Source organism: Martes martes, assembly GCF_963455335.1.
Source record: "Martes martes genome assembly, chromosome: 8".
NCBI classification, from domain to species: Eukaryota; Metazoa; Chordata; class Mammalia; order Carnivora; family Mustelidae; genus Martes; species Martes martes.
Window position 1 is genome coordinate 117,127,216 of NC_137895.1, and position 19,236 is coordinate 117,146,451.

A 19,236-nucleotide genomic window follows, 5' to 3' on the forward strand; every position below is an offset into this window, starting at 1 on the left:
AGCTTTCCACCAAGACCCCAGATAATGATGGTGGACCACATTCTGGAAAGCAGGGCATTTGGCAGAGTCCGCATCTGTCCCTCAAGAACGCTGGACGAAATCATGGATGATCTTCAGGTGCCTAGGTCAACTTGGGTCTGCTTTAGGTGCTTTGAAACGTCAACTGCAAGATGCTCTTCTCTCCATGGACTAAACCATGGTCACTAAACCAATATGTACACGGAGTCTGGAAAGGGCTAGAACATACTCCGAGGTCTTTTCTGGGAAGTAGCATGGGGACTATCTAACATCTGCTATAAAAACATATATACACAGAGCTCCACGGGCTTCCAGAAATAAGACATAACAATAACAGCTTCCACACCATTCACAGGTTTCCTTCTGGAAATGATATGGGCAGGGGGGACACATGCAGCACATCTGAGACAAACTCATGAGCAGCGAAGGGGGGAGGGCTAGGAGAACCAAACATTCCCTTACGGTACCTCTATTCATCAGTGCTTTGGTGAGTTGGAGACTCAGACCCATCCATAATGGGTGAGTTTTCTGTTGCTTCTCTGAACAAAGGAAAGCAGAAGAAGGAAGAGAAGAGAGGTCATGTTAAAGAGAGGAACCGACACAGACATGATTAGTAGCTTATTAATATGTTGGAGAGATCGGCTGACTCCATACCCCAGCGTTAGTGACAGACAATCCCAGCATGCAGAGCTTTTAGGCCCTCGGAGTGAGTCAGAGACCTCCTCAGTTCCGTGAGGAAGGCAGGCTTTGGCACTTTTTACCCATTTCCCATTTTCTGATCACAGCGCAGGGAGTAGTTATTGGTTGTTAATGATCATTCACCTCCACCTGATGAAGGTTCACTTCAAGGACCCAGATTGTTTCCAGTGGGTTTCTGGTCGGTCCTGAGGCCTCAACCAGCTCTCTGCGGTGACACCCAGGTTTCAAGACCAGCACAAGCTATGTAGGCCTTTGAGGTTGTGTTCACCCACTTCTGGCCAGCTGTCAGTCACATTCAGATCAGGGGAGACTGGGCATGATCCAGAAAATGTGGAGAAGCCAAACAGGCTAAAACCTGAAGTTCTTACTTGGGTGGAAGGGTTTGACCCTGGGAGGTGCCATCCTGAGAGCAGACCTAACATTCTTGGAGTTCCTCTGGGTGCAACTCTGGGGCCCGAGGCCTTGCAGCAGCTGCCCGACCCCACAAGACGGAGCTGGTGTGCGGCTGGGATGCGAGGGAGGGTCATAATGATCTGGGACAAGGACAGAGCTATGGCCCCAAAGGTACACCGAGACATGGGAGCGGTTGCAAGTTCCCTGCAGTTGGGACTGCGGGTTGTCCCATAGCAAAAGGAGGGGGAGGCGGCAGGGGGCACAGCTCAGGGCCGGGCAATCTTGAGCAGGCCTTAGAACCTCGTTCAAACACAACTGCCCGGCCCCACGCCTGAGTTTCTAATTTCGTAGGTCATGAGTGGGCCCCAGAATCTGCCTTTCTCACAAGATCCCAGGCCACAGATGCTCAGGCTACTGGTCTGGGGACAACACTATGAGAACTACTGGCCTGGCAGAAAAAGACAAGACCCCGGAGGTCAGGGAACGCACACAGCTTCATTTGGCCGTGTGACTCCGGGTAGGGCGCAGCTTTTCTCTCAGCCTCCTCTGTCAAACCCAGAGATCTGCGTGTCACCCCCTCGAGGCCACAGTGAGGGACATACGAATGCCTCCGCCTTAGAAAAAGCTCCTGGCCATTGAGTACGCAGCAAGCACTCAATAAGCGTCAGCTCGCCCTCCCTCCCGTCAAACACTAAGGCCCCAGAGAGCCAGGCCTTAAAACCACCACAGATAAGTGAACAGGAACAGAAACATCTGCCAAGCGCAGGAGTCGGAAATGCCGGCAGTGGAGCCAGTCGCAGTCCCACCGATCCCGCTCCCGCACAGCTACCAACCCTTCCCGACCTCCCCACGGACACTCCAGCAAACAGGGACCTGATTAAAGCCAGAAAAGGGATCCCCCGCTTCTTCACCCCACAGTCACCGACAGGACGTGACAGCCAGGTCGAGGCGACATCTGAGGAGCAACAGAGGCGGCAGGGACCGTGAGGACAGCAGCTTCCATGCGTCCTCGGGGCTTCGGGAGTCGCGGGCTCTAACTGTCCGTGAGGTCAGAGGCGCTCTGCCCACACTGGAGCCCGAGAAGGAACGGAATGCTGCTTCACCTGGGTGGACCACGTCTTACGGTTCTCAGGGTGCCTGTCCCCGGTGCCCTATGTTTGTTACGAATAAGCAGCTGGCCAGGATGGAGACGGGCTCTGAGCCTCCTGCCCGTTTCCCTCAGAAGCATCCTGGTTCCCGGACGGGACACCCTGGGGAGCGAGTGAAGCCCACGCAGGGCCCAGCGCCTGGTGCTCAGATCCTCTGCCTCTCGCCAGGCCCTGCAAGTCCACCTGAGACCATCTGAACACAAATTCAAAGTCTGTGACCAAGAAGTGCAGTCCACCTTCGGGCACCGACCTTCCCCATGTTCCTGGGACCAGTGTCGAGAGAGAGCTGAGACCACTAGCCTGTCTAAAGGGACAGCCATGGAAAGGAGCCAGGTCAAAGGGGACGGCGTTCTCGCAGCTTCTTCGGGAAGGAAGGGGTTTCCCAGGAACACACCCTCACCATGTGTTTGCTGACAAACCCTTCTGTCACTAGGATCTTGTACTTGTTACTACATCCTTCCTCACTAACAAAGCTGAGGATCATTCTAGAGCCTGGAAGAGGAGCCTGGAAAGTCTGAAAGGGGGACTCACCCAGTCTGCCAGGTCAGGATATGGTGGGGACTGCTTGGGGGCGTCGCTCCAATTTCACTCGACGGTGTTGAGCTTCTCTGGCTTTGAGGTAAGGCAGCTGCAGAGAGGGGACACAGAAGAGACAGGGCTCACACACAACTCAGGTGAACTTCGTTCCAGAAAACCCAGATATGACCCCGCAGCGGGGTCACAGTGGGGAGATGCCCACCCACCCCCACGTTTGGCCAGTTCCATTTTCATCCTCAAAGCATGCGGCTCCATTCTGAGTCCAGCTGACCTGGGGATCCTAGGCCCCAAGATCCTTCCTGTGGCACTAGGAAGTGGCCACAGGGATGGTGACAGCCCCCACTGTGGCAGGGAATCCGAAGCCCCGGGAAGAGCCCGTCTCTCTGGACACCAGGGAGAGGCCTCCTGTCAACCTCAGATGTGGCCCCAGTGTTAAAACGGTGCTATGAACAGAGAACCTCCAGAAAGATGGCCAGCACTTGCTCCTTGTTTCAGGCCTGTAACTGACCACTTGAGGACATGTCCAAGGGCGCAGGGCCTCTATAGGAAAGCTCATCCAAACTTGACTACTAGTGTATTGATATGGGTGGCATTTTTCTAGCTAGGAAAATTCACTAGCAAGTAAATCCTCCTGGAACGCATCCTCTGCCTTCTGGGAACGGAATCTTTCTCATCAGTAACCCTCAGAGACAGTTGCTTAGAGTTGTCATCTACAATACGCTCCCGGAGAGCTACCGAATCTCTGTCCGGGAAGCCAATCTACCAGGCGAGCGCTACCGTTTTGACAGAACAGAAACCACTGTTCCCATCAGCTGGCAGCTGCTAACACGGTTCCAGAGGCTCGTGCTCTTTAAATGGTAACGTGTAATGCATTCATTTGTTCCTTCTCAAAATCCACCTGGAGAGTCCAAGGCACATTTCAAAACTGGGCTTCCGGAACAGATGAAGGAGGAACATGGAGAGGGGCGAGGACCATGGTTCTCTCATGATTGCCTGAATCACTTCTATTCTCATCTCTGGAACTTGTCATTTGGTCGCTGGGCCATAATGAATGAGTCAACGGGGACAGAAGGCAGGAGCTGTGAACCCTGGTGCACCCAGGCTGGTGGTCCGTTCCTCCTCTTTGTCCCACTCATTCCAGTCCCAAAAATCCCTTCCGGTTCCCCAAAGGTGAACCCCCCTTTCTCTCCTTCCCCCGATTACCCTCATCTAACTCCCGTCACAAGCCAGATCCTGACTTGGAGTTCGTTCTGTTGACTACTCACTCTCATTATATTCTTCCATTTTTAAAAATCATTTTACTATGTCTCAACCTCCTCCCTGTTCTTTCCCTATGGTCAATCTGAGCAGAGCCTCCCGGCCGTGTCCCCACCTCCCTGCCCTGTGTGTGTGCTGAGAGCCCTGTCCCTCACTGCTGAGCACTGACGGCCACTGTCACCACTGTTGTTTCCCAGGGAGGGGCTGGGAAGGGAAAGTAGCTTCTGAAGCCAGCGGTGATGGTGTTCACTCTGGCCCCGCCCAGTGCTTAGTACAAGAATAGAAAGTAACTCTTAATTAGGTTAGGAAAGTTTTCAAGATGTATCATCTTGATACTACAAAAATTCCTCCGGTCACGTTCCTAACATCACGGAGAGGGGATCTCCAGAGCAGCTGGGGCTGAGCTCTGGCACTCAAGCCTACAGCTGTCCTCAGCCCCACCCAGGGGACACCCCCTGAATCCCAGGGCCTGGCACGGAAGCCCAGCACCAGCGTCCCTCTGAAAGGGGCCCCTCGGGTCTCTAACTAGTGTCTCTTCAACCAGGGTGAAGGTGCACCTTGCACTGGATAAAGCCTGAGACCTGTCTGCACAGAGCTTCTCTGACTGTCCCTACAGGAAGTGGCTGGAGGGTTTGCACCCCCACCTTGGAAGCCGAAGTGGGGGCCAGTTAGCCCAGCGCTGTCCCCATGTTCCCCAAGATCTATCACCCCGCAAAACCCGGGCTGGCATCACAGGCGTAAAGGAGGGGGGGCCCCCCGGAAAGGCCTCCAGTCTCATCTGTCTGATGCCAAGGTTTCTAGAACTCACGATACTCTGAGCAAACCAGAAGCCTGGAAAACAAGCCGCTGCCCCCCCCACCCCCACCCCGCGTGAGGACGCATGTGCCAGGTCGTGTCCCCCCCGCCCACCTCACCTGACGTGGCCTTGCACATCTGAGGCATCCTGGTGACCCTGCTGTGCGCCACGAAGGTGCTCTGGGAAGAGGTGCTGTACTGGGAGCCGCTGTCCGAGGACGTGGAGCTGGTGTGCGACAGGCGGCTGTGCTCCTTGTGCGAGGCCGTGGAGCGCTGGTACCACTGGCGCAGCTCGTCCGACACGGCGGCGCGGCCCGCGCCCTTGTCGTGGGCGCCCTCGCGGCCCAGCGACGGAGTCCGCAGGATCTGCGAGCGCGACGGCGTCAGGCGGCCCGCATCGCCCTCGTCGCCGCCGCGCCAGCTCTCCCTGAACAGGCCGCCCGCCGTGTATGAGTTGGAGGTCTTGAACTGTGCCTTGACGCTGTAGTGGCCCTCCTGGTCGCTCTCCAGGCTGCGCACCACCACCGGCGTGGCGCTGCCCTCGATGTACAGCGGGTATTCCTTGATGCGGTACTGCGAGCTCGGCTGGCTCTGGCTGTGCAGGTAGACGCCGTGCGCGCCGCCGCCGCGCGCCGCCAGGTTGGGCATGCTGCCCGAGTTCGCCGCGCCCAGCGCGCCCGCCGCCCGCTGTCGCTGCCGCTGCCGCGCGCGCGCCTTGGACGGCGAGTCCTCGGCCAGCGTGGAGTAGTTGGCGTTCATCTGCGCCGGGTAGTAGTGCTCCGAGCTCGAGTGGCTGGTGCAGGAGGAGCAGTCGTCCATGGGGTCGGAGCCGTTGCTGCTACGAGTCCGTGGGGTGTAGAAGTCGGGGCTCCCCGTGTCGTTCTCCGAGCCCAGGAGCTTGCCCTGGGACTCCAAGCTGGAGCTCCGGTGCCTAAAGTGCAGGGCGAGGCTGTGCAGCCGCGTGGGGCTGAGGTCCACCGACCTGCGGGGAAACGGCACCTGGGTGGGTGGGGGGGCCCGAGGGAGGGGAATGGAGAGCGGGGAGCGGGCTCTGCCATCCTCGGACCTGGGAAAGGGCAGAACGCCCAGCCCAGAGCTGCCATCTAGCAGACCTGGGAGAAGCAGGGCCGCCCCCGGAGTCAGGGTGCCCCTGCTGTTGCCAGGTGAACACAGGGGCCGGAGGGGACCACAGATCCCCGGAGGCCAGCCCGGCCTCGCCTTGGATGCCCGATTCCCCGGAGGCCTGGGACAGCAGCCAGCACCCACAGAAGGGTGTCCTCTGAAAAAACGCACCAGAAACCTGGCCTGTTTTTCTTTTCTAATCACAGAAAGGGCTTCTATAGATACAAAGAGAACCAAGAGAATCCCTATTCTAGTATTATGTTCAATCAGATGAAACACCCACTTTTTGTAGATCAAACAAGAGTCCCACAGAGGGCACTTCACAGGCTTCAACCAAATACTAGTATGAAACCCACAGAAATGGATTTCCGTTCCCCTGAAACTACGATGGAAGGCTACGGGCACATGAGCACTTCGGAATGCCTGGTGCCAACGCTTACCATGCCACTACCTTGTCTACAGTGCCCGCTCTTCTTTTGCGTCCACACTCCAAGCACCCACCTCTGTCACAGGGGTGGAAAATGCTAGGACACATGTGAGACTCAGAGTGGCCCCACTGGCCAAGTACAGGGAGAGGGGAGTTCCTGTTCTGTCACTCAGGGTAGAACCTGAAGTCCCCGGCAAGGGGCCCTCTGGGACTCAGTCCTCAGTTTCCTCTTTGGTCCCACCCTCTCCATCACCTGCTCTGGGCAAATTGGCCTCCTGGGAATGTGCCAAGTGCATGCCTGCCTCTGGGGCTTTGACCCTGCCGCCCCCCCGAGATGGCCTCAGAACTCACTACCCCATCCATTCAGGTCTCTGCTCAAATGTCACCTTATTAAAGAGAACTTCCTTGTCCCTGATGCTTTCACTTAACAGAGACTCTCTTTCCATTGCGCAGACTCCTGCCCTGTTCCCTTTTCTTCTTTGTGCTTATCACCCCTTGACATATATTTTTCTTTCTTGTGACTCCCCCGTGCTAAAATGTCATGCCAGTGAGAGCTAGAGTGTGGTCTGTTTTGTCACTGCTCTAACCCCTACAGGGGTACGTGGTACATAAAGGCACCTGATAAATATTTGTTGCATGAAAGGATGAAGGAGACAATCTTGCCTGGACAGCTCAATCTTATCCTGTATAAATCCATCCTTTGTGCCACAGTCCTGGGCAATCAGGCTTTGATACAATGGAATGATGGCTTTGGTTCTGCCTCTTTTCAAAAACAGAAAGTGTGACTCACAGCTTCACTTCTGCCTGTCCTTCTTGCCTACAATGAACTTACACCTTGCAGCACTGAGAAGTCCAGAATAAACAGAGACATCAGTGGGAAGCTACGTGAAGACTACAGAATAAAGATCACCCACGTCAGTGCGAGGCTGGTCTGGGTCCAGCATGCTTCCCTCCAACCTGGCCAGCCCGGCCTGCCTCCACATTGATCAGCAAGTGTCCCTCCATGGGGGCCTGGCGGGCTCAGTCTGTAGCACAGCCGGCTCTTCTTCTCAGGGTTCTGAGTTCAAGCCCCACATTTGGAGTAGATATTGCTTAAACAAACAAACTTTAAACAAATCTTAAAAAAAAAAAAAAAAAAAGGGAGGCTCCATGCCCACTGTCTCTAGAAGCCTGGGGTTCTCCAGGCGACTCCTGGTGCCCACTGAACGTAACTAGGATAAGAAGAGGTCTCGTAGCTAACATGGGCTGGCTGCCGCCTGCTCCGTTCTTCACCTGCCTCGCTTTAACAGACGCCTCCCTCACTGATTCAGGCCTGCCCCTAGTTCACCATTCTGTGGGCCAGTTTGGGGCCAGGGAGATCTGCTCTAGGGAGGGAAGTGGCCCTGAGCCCTGGTACACTCACCTCGTGGAATGAACATAGTGGGGACTCCGGACCCGGAGGTCTGGCGTGGACGGCATGCTGGACTGCGAGTTCCAGTGGGGGAGGCTGCGGATGGGGCTGTTCTGCAGGGAGCTGCTGCCCCCGCCAGCTTCGGCACAGCTCCCCGTGCTGGGAAAGCGCTTGTGGCTGCTGCAAACCAGAGGACACCAGGCTGGTCACTGCCAGACACAACTGGCCCTCTTCCCAAGGGGCCACCTAGCTGCGGACATCAGCCCTGGTGTCGGGAAAGCTGGCCCAGGACCGCCCCACCTCTCGCTCGGATTCTGATTGTGGTACTCAGCCATCAACCCCAGAAGTGGGTGGGGGTCCCCATCCCTGATCCCCATGGTGGTGTGAGACAAACACCCTCATCAGCCTTGTTCTGTGTCGTCCCTGCCCTCAACCAAGTTTCTGTTTTCCAGCCGACAAATATTTACCTTTCTGGACAGCCACTGGGAGCTTTAAAGGGCGTAATTAAAGGAAATGAGAAAAACAGAGAAACGGACCAAAAATGCCTTCCAATAACCCCTCTCTGCAATCTCAGCCGAGTAATGAACTGATAACATACAGCTAAGACCACAGCTGTCCGGTTCCAGAATCCTGCTGGACGATGGTGCTGGATTCTGAGCCACTCTGGGATTCCTAGGAGTGGCATCTCACTTGCCATGCAGAGTAGTACCGCCCCAGACTTCCTCATTACCTCCCGCGTCATCGCACAACCTTCTAGCCCTGTGTCAGCACGCCGGCTTTGAGCCCAGACGCCCCCTCTTTCCTTGTGCGAACGGAGCTGCACCTCGACAGGGTCAGCAGCAGAGGGCGCTGTGAGCACAGCACTGCGGACCGGCCGTTCCCGGGAGGGAGGCCGTCGCCCGAGGGGATTCTGTGACTCGTGGATGCTGTTTAGGACAGCCTTTGCTCTTTTTTTCTGTGGCCTCCCCGACCCGGCTCACCTGGAATGGCCGTGGGAGGAGCGTTTCTTGACCTTCTCGTAAGGCTCATCCAAAGAGGACTCGCTCCACATTTTGGGTTTTATGGGGGACTTGTCATAGTCGTTGCGGTGATAGTGCATCTGCCGGAGTCCCTCCAGGGACTGGGGAGGAGGGGGCCTGTTGTGTGATGGTGGCCGAGGAGGGAGTCCCTTGTGAGGAGACTGTAAGGGGGACAGTGTGCTGGTGACCTGAGAGTCTTCTGCGCAGAGATGGAGAGAGACGAACTGAGCAAGTGTCCCTCCCGCCGACCCAGACAGACCCGCCACCCCCGCCCACGTCCTCCCCTGCCCCGCAGACGGGTGCGCTCGGTGAGAGCACCCCATGGCTTCCCCACTTGCCAAGACCAGTCCAAACGGAACAAACCACACCGACACTTCAAGCAGCACTGGGCGGGGAGAGGAGTTTGACTTCCTGTTAGCTACAGACCGAGTGAAGCCCGAATTCCATAAAGACCCACCGCGAATGATGGCTTCATAGCGAATAGCAGAATGGGGTCCTGATTATATCATCAAGTTGTTTCTTGGTAGACCCTAAGCGTCTATTTTGCTCTGGAGAAGTTTTAGCTCTGTGAGGGTTCTTTTGTTCACTTCTACAACCTCATTGCCTAGAGTAACGGCACCCAGCAATAAATACTTGATGTGTATTATGTGTATTTGACGGCTCAGTAAATACTTGTTAGAAGAAATGAAAGGTATGTATGTTGAGTGTCATGATCTGTTGGTGGCTCTGGGTTTCCCCCTCCCTCTCTGCTTTCCTCAGATTGCTATGATCCTTTAATGTGTGCCTGGAGATTTTCCTCTCAGACCTGCCTTAGGTTCTTCTGGAAGGAGACAGGCTACAGATACTGACCAAACAGAAGACTATTCCCTGCCCTCAGAGTCACGATCTATCGCACCTAATGTGCTGAGGGGAAGTCAGCAGTGGACAGGCAGAGAGGAGGAAGGGAAGAGCCCAGGGCCACATTCAGCTGGGACGGTGACTGGTGAGGAGGAGGAGGGAGAGAGTGGGGAGCTCCTGTCAGGGGCGAGAGCAGCTGACCTGCTGTGCCCCCCGAGATGACCTGGGTGCCCCAGCTGACAGGGGACCTTGATTCCAACTGCGGAATGGGAATTTGCAACTTCACAAGCAGGGATGTGTCAGAATGAAAATCATGTTTGAGAGCTGGTCAGCTAGCAGGGTTCAAAGCAGGCAAGGCTGGGAGAGGGATGAGGCAGGGGTTGAAGGAGATACCCAGCGTGGAGAATGGTGGGGGTGTGAGGGAGCAGCAGTGAGCAGAGGGAGGAAGGAAGAATTCAGGGTTCATTGTGATGGCAGAGGGGGGAGTGTGAAGGGAAAAATACACAGAAGCAAACCTCAGAAACTCCAACCACCTTTCACTTGGCTCCATCCATCTCCCACCAGTGTTCTTAATCATAGCCTAATTCTCCATCCCCCGATCTGGGACTCTATTATGTACCCTCTCCTTAAACCAGTAAAGGCAAGAGCCCCTAGAAGGGGCAACCCTGCAGTGGGAGTGGGGGTCCAGGTGAGGCACTAATGCCCCTCAAGGGGCCTGGGGGTCTGGAGACTAATCGCCCATGGGGCATCCACATTAGCTGACAACAACAGGCAGGTTCCCCAACTCTTCTCTTACCGCGGAATCACACTAAATGGTCCGTGCTCCCTCCTTTGCAGAGACTGCAGCCCAGAGGCCAGAACCAGGGCTGGATCTTCCACATGCAAAATGCTTCTCCCTGCTCCCCTGCAACGTGGCCTAGTCCCCGCCCATGTAATGACACTGACAATAAAAATACTATAACCTGATCACTAACAGCAAGGCCAAGACCGCTGGGAAAATAACCTGTCAGCCTCTCCCCCCATCAGTAGCACTATTACCAGCCTCGCAGTGATCACTATGACTCTGCACTGGGCAGATTGTTTTATATTTTCTGTGTGAACAGCTTCTTAGCACTGCCCACAGGAGGTTTTTCCCTAAAGGGCAAAACAAATTAAGTGCCACTTAATATATTTCCAGATCATTTAAGTCCTGGCCAAGTGTTGGTTTAAACCCACAGGAACATTCTCAAAGATGGTCCTGTGCCTGGAATTCTTTCTTCCCCCACACGTGGTGGAGGTGGGCTAGCAGGCTTGGGGTATGGGGGATCAGTTCTGTTTTTCTAAGAATTTCCCAAGAAAATTTCCTGATAACCGCTGGGCTTTCAGAGGTCAATGGAAAAGAGCAAGACAGTTTCAAGGCCTGACCAGCAATCTAAAGGGACATCTTCCCTTTCAACTTCACTATTTCTCAGGACGATGTGGAGGGCTGGTTTTCTTCCTGCCAACCCTGGGCTTTTCTAGTAGGTTTCCATCTTTGACTTGTGATCCAACCAAAGTCCATGTCGTTCCTCCAGAAATGATGAAAAGTCAAAAGGCAACTGCACGCAGTGTTTAGTTACAAATGTGGTGTTGGCAACCACAACCCAAAACACCGTTCACGGTCTGTCACCTTATCCACTACCTCTGGGCCACAGAAGATACTCCAGTTCCAACGGACACAAGTGGACGTTGCGCCCACCTGCTCCCAACCACATGCATGAGCACCAGGGACGAGGGACTCACGGAGCACCCGGCTGCCACCCAGCCCTGGCTCTTGCCTTTCCACCCAGCTGTGCCTGGAGACACACAGCTCAATGCCTGTTTAATCTGGTCCCGAGTTCTGAAGCAGGAAACGGACAACCTACCGTCCTCTAGCACAAGGGCGTCTGAGAGGGAACTGTCTTCACTGGCAATATTTCCATCTGAGAAGACAAAAGGCAAAAGTCTATGAGTTTCACACATTCCACCAGACACAGCCCTCTCTGTAAAAGTCATGAGTTTAGGACCATCATGTCCTCGTTCTGACCAGAAGGATCGCCTGAAACACAATCAAAATGCTGGCTGGCATTTCTTTGGACAGTCCCTGGGGTGGGTCATTCCCCACTCCTGACGCTACACTGTGCCCCAGGGTTTCTGTCTTTCTGACCTCTTGCTTCCCCGGGACTGGCAGTGCTGAGTAGCTTAATATCCAGGATAAAGGCCGCCTGGCCTGGTTAAGCTGCGTCATTGTCCCGGCCCAATCTCAGGGCGTGTTCCAACTGGACCAAAGAAAGAGAACTGCTCTTTATTCTACACATGCCAAACCAGGGTGAGGAACCTGGCTTTGCTCTTATGGCCATAAATGTCTTCTCCATAAACCTCTTAAGTCATTAGTAGTGAAAACAAGCTGCTAAATACAGCTTCTCTCTCTCCAAGGCTTATTTTTATGGATACTAGTTAACCATGAAGGCGCGCCCAAGAGGGAGCCAAATAATCCTTCCTCTTTAACATCTGGGGAAACTGAGGGCCACGTAGGAGGAGTGGTTTGTCTGCAGTCGCTCTGCTCTCTTGGAAAAAGGAGCCAGCGGTCTCAGGTCTGAAAGTTCCAAGTTTAGTGTTTTAGCTCTTGAAATAAAACACAAGGCTAAGGAACTACAGAGAACTACAATTATTCCTCTAACTCGAGCGCAGCAGAAACAGTATTTAAAGGATGCAGCAAAATAAAGAAGATAGATTCTTCAACAGTTAAGAAAAAAAAAAAAAAGGCTGCAAACCTGGATGGGACCCTGTGCTGGCAGGACAGACACAGATCTGACCACAGACTCTCGGGGCGGGGCTCACAGAACAGACTTCGCCAGGCAGGCTAGGGAAGTTGGTTCTTCTGTGGCCGACCAGGGACAGGCCCTCCCACCCCAAACTCAGCTCTGGTAACCATGCTGGGTGCTCCCACAGAGCTGTGACTCCCCGAGGGCCTTTGAGGGCCACAATGAGGCCCCAAAGAGGCATCACACAGACCAGGACTGGCTGGCTGCTGCTGTGTTCAGAAGTGGGTGACAAAGGGACAAAGTCTTGGCCATGGACAATGGGGCAGGATGGGGAAAGACAGTTACTCCAAATTTCCTAGAGGGAAAGGATTTTTTTATTGCCTCTCTCTGGTTTTCTTCAATTAGGAAGTCACTTTATTGGTGTTACTTGGTGGACTGTGAGCAACTAGGGGACAGAGGACCTTGACTTTGGTGTCTTGGGAGTTTCCAGTAGAGCTTGGCTTCCCTAGTAAGCCCACATTTTAAGCCTGCACAACTATATTTCATGAATCAGATATTATCATTACATATGTATGTAATATATATAATCGTGGTAAAACATACATAACATAAAATTTACCATTTTAACAGCTGTGAGTCGTACAGTTCAGGGGCATTAAGCATATCTGCATTCTTGTGAAACCAGCACCGCCATCATCTCCTGAACTTTTTCATTTTTTCCAAACAAAACTCATACCCATCAAATCCTAACTCCCTGCTCCTCCTCCCCCAGCCCCTGGAACCTCTATTCTACTTTTGATCTTCCTAGAGCCAAAGTGTTTTCAATGTGTCACCTATGAAAGAACGCTTGACATGTACTGTACGGAGTCTGCTAAACACAGAAAAAGAGGACTGTAACTGCTGGGGGACTTGGCGGTGTTGGTGGATTCAGGGCTATTTCCTGCTAGTGTTTACCAAATAGAATCACCCAGATTCCTAACCCCTGCTGACCTGAGCTCGGGGGGCTAGACAGTCAGAGAGGAGCAGCCGAATCCTCCCCAGCTTTGGCTCCAGGAGAGGGGCCCTCGGAGTGGCTCTGTCTGAGGACAGAGGCTCAGTGGGGCTGCCGGCTCGCTGCGTGCCCCAGCCATCCAGATGTGGGTAGGGAGTTCAGGTCCCTGAGGAGGTCAGAGCCTGGGCAACTCCAGTGAGGCTGAACCAGCTCAGTGAGCTCAGCCCGGCTCCTGGTGAGGGCTGGGGAGAGTGTGCGGTCCAGGGCTGCGGGCTCTTCCATGGAGCACTAAAGAGTGATCAGGACACTCCAACTGTGTAATCCCCCTCCTCTGCGGACCCGACCTCCCTTTGTTGCTCTCATTTGGTATCAGGCCTTAGCTAGCTTCGCTTTACGGATTTAAAAAAAAAAAAGCTAAGGCCCAGGGTGGTTAAATGGCTTGCTCAGATCCCACAGGGAGCCAGCTCTGGCCCCGCTCCCGGGGCTGGGTCCTGACACCCCAGTGGGGAGCGGGCTTAGCACGGACCTGCGATGATCAGGGAAGCCCTCTGCGTGGGCTTCTTCCCGGACTTGATGCGGTTCTCGTTGATGGCATTTTCAATCTCCTGCAGCTTCTTCAGTGCATTCAGATAAGAGGTTTTCCTTTGTTTCTTCAGTTTTTTGCTGACATTGGGGTCACTGGCGAGGCGGCGGGCAGCCTCCGTAATCTGGGATTGAATGGCAAACTCTCGTTCCAGGCGTTCCAGCTCGGCTTCCTGTGGGAGGGAGAGGAGGCTGCTGGCACTTTGTGGGACACGAAGGGCTCAGGGAGCAGCTGAGGGAGGCACTGTCCTCCCGGGCCCTGCCCCAAGGCCAGCGCGCCCTACTCTTTGGGAGACTCTCCTACCGGGAAACCAGCACTCCCAGGACCCAGCCCCAACCTTGCTGACCCCGCAGTGGCCCCTTCCCTAAAATCTCCGGCAGCCAGGCCCTGGGCACTCCCACTTTCGGGACCCTTGGCCCCTGTTACGTTCAGGAGATGAGTGCTGGTCGCTACGGGGGCAGCACCAGCGAGAAGCAGAGATTTCCCGCAGCAGGCGGAGGCAGGGGCTCACCTGGCTTCATCTCCTTGGTCTCCACAGCACGGGTCATGAAGACCAGACCCTCAGGGAAATCAGAGCCTGTCTGGGTGGTGTCTCCCTGTCACCTTGGACAGGGAGGCCCCACGCTTCAGAGCAGGCTTCCACGGGTTTGCCAGCAGTGGGCTCACATGGGCTGTCTCTCATATTTTGAGCCCTTCATGGTGGGATGTACCCCACTCCCCAGATCTCTTTTGGAAGCCTGTTCTCCAAGCTCCAGCTGTCCTCACACCTGCCCGTTGGCAGCAGTGCTGGGCTTCGAGGCGCAACGGGAGGGCAGAGGAGCCCAGGCCCCACTCTTGGGACTGAACGCCCCAGGACATTCTCTGTCCTCCCCTCCGTCATCTCCCTGCGGCTGCCACCCCTGACTTTGGCCAGAAGAAGCAAATGAGTGAATATGTCCTCAAACAGTTTTGGCCCCAGGAGAAATGAGGCTGTGGCCGCCACGACTGGGCGGATGGACGGGGATGGCCTGCAGGTGGCCCACCTCTCTGCAAACATCTGACAGGAACAGACCGACCCGCCAACCCACCTCAAGGGACCCATCCCCATGTTCATGGGAATGGACAGACCTTCCCGGTTAATGCTGCATAACAAAGCCTTGCCTCCCAGCGGCACATGCCAGCCCCAGAGCTGGCATGGAGCACAGCACACTTAGCTGGATTCCCTTCTGTTTGAGCACCTTGAGCCTGAGGGAACGGGGATTTGGAGGGAGGGGAAGCATGGGGATGACACACAACTGCTTCGGAGATGATAAACTCCTTCCAGATCCTTCCAATGCTGGCTGCACTGGCTCTCTGGAGAGAGAGGAACGTGGGGATGGATTCCCGCCCGGAATCTTGATACAAACAAGTCACCAAGGACAAAGGCTGGTCTGTGAGGCTTCACTGCTAGAAGCAGCTGTCCCTGGGTGGTGAGGACAGCTCTGGCCCTAGGGCCCAACCCGGCGTGGGAGCCCAGGACGCATTCGCACTCCCAGAGCGGACACGCACATGGCCACCGGCCCTGGGTGTCCAGATGGCTGCCTGCAGTATGGACAGGGAAGTCACGTGCGTTCCCAGAAGAAACAGAGGCAGCAACAGAGCTGAGGGTGGGGAGCCCTTCCTTCCAAGAGGAGCTCTACACGGGCTCCTGCTGGCTCGGGGGTGCTTCCTGTCACTAACTCCGGACCAATACATGCAGGGACAGGTAAGGATGACAGGCGCACACAGACTTCTTGGGGAAGGCGAGGCCTCGCTTACTGGTGTGTGGGAAGGAGCTGCTGGTGGGAAGGCCCTCGGGGCTGTGGGCCCTTGCTAAGGTGGGGTCCGCTCTTCAAAGTTTAGTCCAGCTGTCTATCCAGCATAAGAGTGGAAGTTGCCCTGGCAATCCCGGTGACAGCTGGATTTGAAAAGTACTTGACCGGATGGTCTCCTAAATCCCACCCACGCTCCCCCCTGCTCTGCCCACCCGCAGCCCCTGCTTTGGCTGTCTCCTCCCTGCCGGCAGCAACTCACGGTTACCGAGCGTAAAGCAGGTATCAAGTAGCAAGCTAAAAGTTTCCCACACACCAGCACCTATAATCCTAGCGACCGTTCCGAGACGTAAGGATTACGAAGCTCCTCTTCCAGGAGAGGAAAACTGCTGAGCATCAGATGTGCCTGAAGCCTCTGGTGAGTCCACCTGAGACCCTGTGACAGGACCTCAGACTGGTTCCCTGCTGGTGGCTGCAGGGCACCTGCGTCCCCCCTGAATCTGCCCTCACACTCACCCGCTGTGGCTGTGACTCAAGAACGCCAGCTTCTCTCAGTCCCTTTTGTAAGAATATCTGTTTCAACGTGGCCACGGTATTCCCTTCCCTTCCCCCTTGGCTTTGATTCCTATTCTTGTAAGTCCTCTGTTCAATAGCATTTTAATTAGTAGCTTCACTCAGAAAAAATCCACGACGTGACCTTGAGGCCCAAAGGTTTGCATGGCCTCGACTCTCTCGGTCTGAGGCTGGAGAGCTTGTTAACCAGAGGGAGACCCAAGTCCCCGTACCTCCTGGAATCTGGACTCTCCAGCCCTAGCCCCCAGCAACATTTAGTGTCAGAGGTGATAAATGAGCAATGCTTCAGTGGCTCCTCCAAATGTGGACAAATGACATCAGGACAGCCCCCTCTCTAGCTAATCCGTTGGCGGCAGTGTTAGCAGCAAGGGGAAGGGAAGGCCCCCAAGGGCAGGCCCTATGGTCTTTACCCAGTCAACGGCAGCCCTGCGCCTACAGGCAAGATCTTTCTCCTTTGGTTGTTTCCTCCCACGTGAGGCTGGGCTCTGCGTAACAAAGAGCTGGAAGGCCATTAAAAAGACGGGTACACCTGAGTGTCTGGGATGTTCTCCCAAGCTTCACTTTGCCGCTTATGATGGGCCTATCATGTTAGACAAAGAACTTCCCCAGAAATCGAAATGCCTACTCATGCAAGCGAATGCATCAGACCAAGGGGAGCCCCATGCTGACTGAGCAGCTAACTTAAAAGGGAGAAGGGAAGATTCTGGGGAGGGAGGGGAAATGGCCTTTGGTATTGGGTAGAAGGAAGACCCTGTTACAGAAAACGTGGATGCCCCAATATTTGGGGGAAATATGGCTAAAGTGAGAGAATCCAGCAACATCAAGAAAAACACACCTCTCCTTTGGGCAGGATTTTCTGCTCATCCAGCTTGAAAGCTGTCCCGATTCTTCTTCGAACGATGGGTGGTTCCTCCCCTGGGTCCAAGGGATATTCAACGGGCAGCTTGCCTGTCAGCTCCTGCGTACGAGCAACAGCACGAGAACAGAAATCAGAAGACGGCACGTGCTTGGTTCCTAGGATGCACACATGCACACGCACGGGCTTCAAAGCCTAGATTCACTGAGTAGGCTTGAAATTGTCACCTTTAGCAATACATCTAAGGGCTCCTGAAATGCAATTTCATTTCTCTCTCTTAAGATTTTATTTATTTATGTGAGAGAGAGGGAGAGAGAGGGAGAGAGAGTGCATGCACACATGCATGAGTAGGGGGAGGAGCAGAAGGAGAGGGAGAAGCAGACTCTTTGCTGAGCAGGGAGCCTGATGCGGGGCTCTATCCCAGGACCCTGAGATCAGGACCCAAGCCGAAGGCACATGTTTACCCGACTGAGGCACCCAGGAGACCCTCTTTTCTCTAAAAAATTATGAGAGCAGCCCTTTCTTTACAAAACAGATGTGCTTCGAAAAGTTTTTCCCAAAGTAAATGTCTTTTGGGTAAATAAAAGCGCCATCGGCTTTCATCGTAAAACCCGAATCTCACCCATTTTTTAATTAACCAAGTGTCCCCCGTGCCTGCTATGTGCCAAGTGGGACCACACAGCCAGGAGGGGCCAGAGCGCACACAACAGCTCTGGTCTGTCCAGTTTCTGTGTCCTTCCACTGCATCAAATAGTGCCTCACAAATATCTAAGTTCAGAATGTCCTTGAAATGAGTGTTCTTAGGAGGAGCGGTATCTAAATGGCAAAGCCAAGAAAGGTGCATATTACATAAACTAGAAACTGAACATACGTAATGATTACTCAACTCAGGTTAGGTGCTCAAGGCGCAGGCTGAGCTTAAAAAACATTACATGTATACAAATAAGAGTTTCACTAGAAACTGAAAATATAATCCATTTCAGTGACAAAGTCATTAAAAAAGACCTGTTGTACATTTCCAGCTCTTAGAAATCTGTGTGATTATAATGACAGTGAACTTCACTGACGGATCACCACAGTGACTGTGACCCTGGCAGACCCCGAGGTCTGTGCAGCGATTCTGGATTAGAACGAGGCTCCATATTAGAGGTTACCTCTGGGAATAAAGATCAATTTGTAACCCACGTGGCGGAGGTGAGGCCTCCAGTGCACGGGGTCACTTCCAGGGGCCAGAGGCATATGGGAAAGCCACCGTGCACCTCCACTGGCCAGGCCCGGCCCCGGGTTTCCAGTCCCCAGTCAATGCCTACGGGGCTGCTCAGACACGGAGGAGCTCCTGGTCCATCTGCACAGAGAGCTTTTGTGCCGGGCAGCCCAGTACGAGTGTGCAATGCGTGAGCAAGCCCTAAACACAGGACTCGAGGTGTTCACCTGCCTTCTGATAGGAGGAGGGATCTCGCCTTTCCCCACCACTGTGTACGCACATGGAGTCCTTGTGTGCACACTGGGATGGGTGCTTGCACTGTGTGTGTGTGCACTAGGCTGTGTATGTGCATGCATGTGTGCGCTGGGAGTGAGACTAGGTTGTATATGTGTGCGCGGGATTAGGTGTATTAGTAGGGTGTGTATGTGCACTGAGGTGTGTGTAAGTGGGAGTAATAGGGAGTAACTAAGTAAGTGTATAAGTAATAGGTAGTGTGCACCTACATATGTATGTGTGTATATACACTGGGCAGTGTGTGTATATGTGCGCAGTGTGTGTGTGTGTGTGTGTGAGAGAGAGAGAGAGAGAGAGAGAGAGAGAGCGTGAGCGAGCAACTGGCATGCACAAACACAGCCACCGCTCACTCTCCTGGGCCTCTCGCCTGGGTTCAGGCCACCAGGAAATGAACTCTTGGGCTTTTTACTCCCCAGTGAAAGCATTTCTGAGCATAATGGCCAACTGTTGAGTATGAAATGCTCTGCAATTTTCTTCCCTGTTTTTGTAAAAAAATGTGGTTCAAATGTCTCCAGAGTAGTTATGTGTTTATTCTGCAACATTTTTATCTACTCCCCTAGAA

At 54.1% G+C, this 19,236-nt stretch overlaps 1 protein-coding gene across 2 annotated transcripts in view; it reads right to left on the bottom strand.

Moving 5' to 3' along the window:
* The window catches only part of FRMD4A (FERM domain containing 4A), a 465,015-nt gene that overhangs the window by 13,584 nt on the left and 432,195 nt on the right, over positions 1–19,236 (bottom strand). For both annotated transcript variants that reach the window (XM_080810510.1, XM_080810511.1), the window contains exons 16-22: positions 17,156–17,278; positions 13,922–14,150; positions 11,526–11,582; positions 8,767–9,004; positions 7,799–7,966; positions 4,967–5,829; positions 2,790–2,886 (exon numbers count right to left, since the gene is read on the bottom strand). In XM_080810510.1, the coding sequence (XP_080666636.1) occupies positions 2,790–2,886; positions 4,967–5,829; positions 7,799–7,966; positions 8,767–9,004; positions 11,526–11,582; positions 13,922–14,150; positions 17,156–17,278 (1,775 nt within the window). The remainder of the gene's footprint in view (positions 1–2,789; positions 2,887–4,966; positions 5,830–7,798; positions 7,967–8,766; positions 9,005–11,525; positions 11,583–13,921; positions 14,151–17,155; positions 17,279–19,236) is intronic.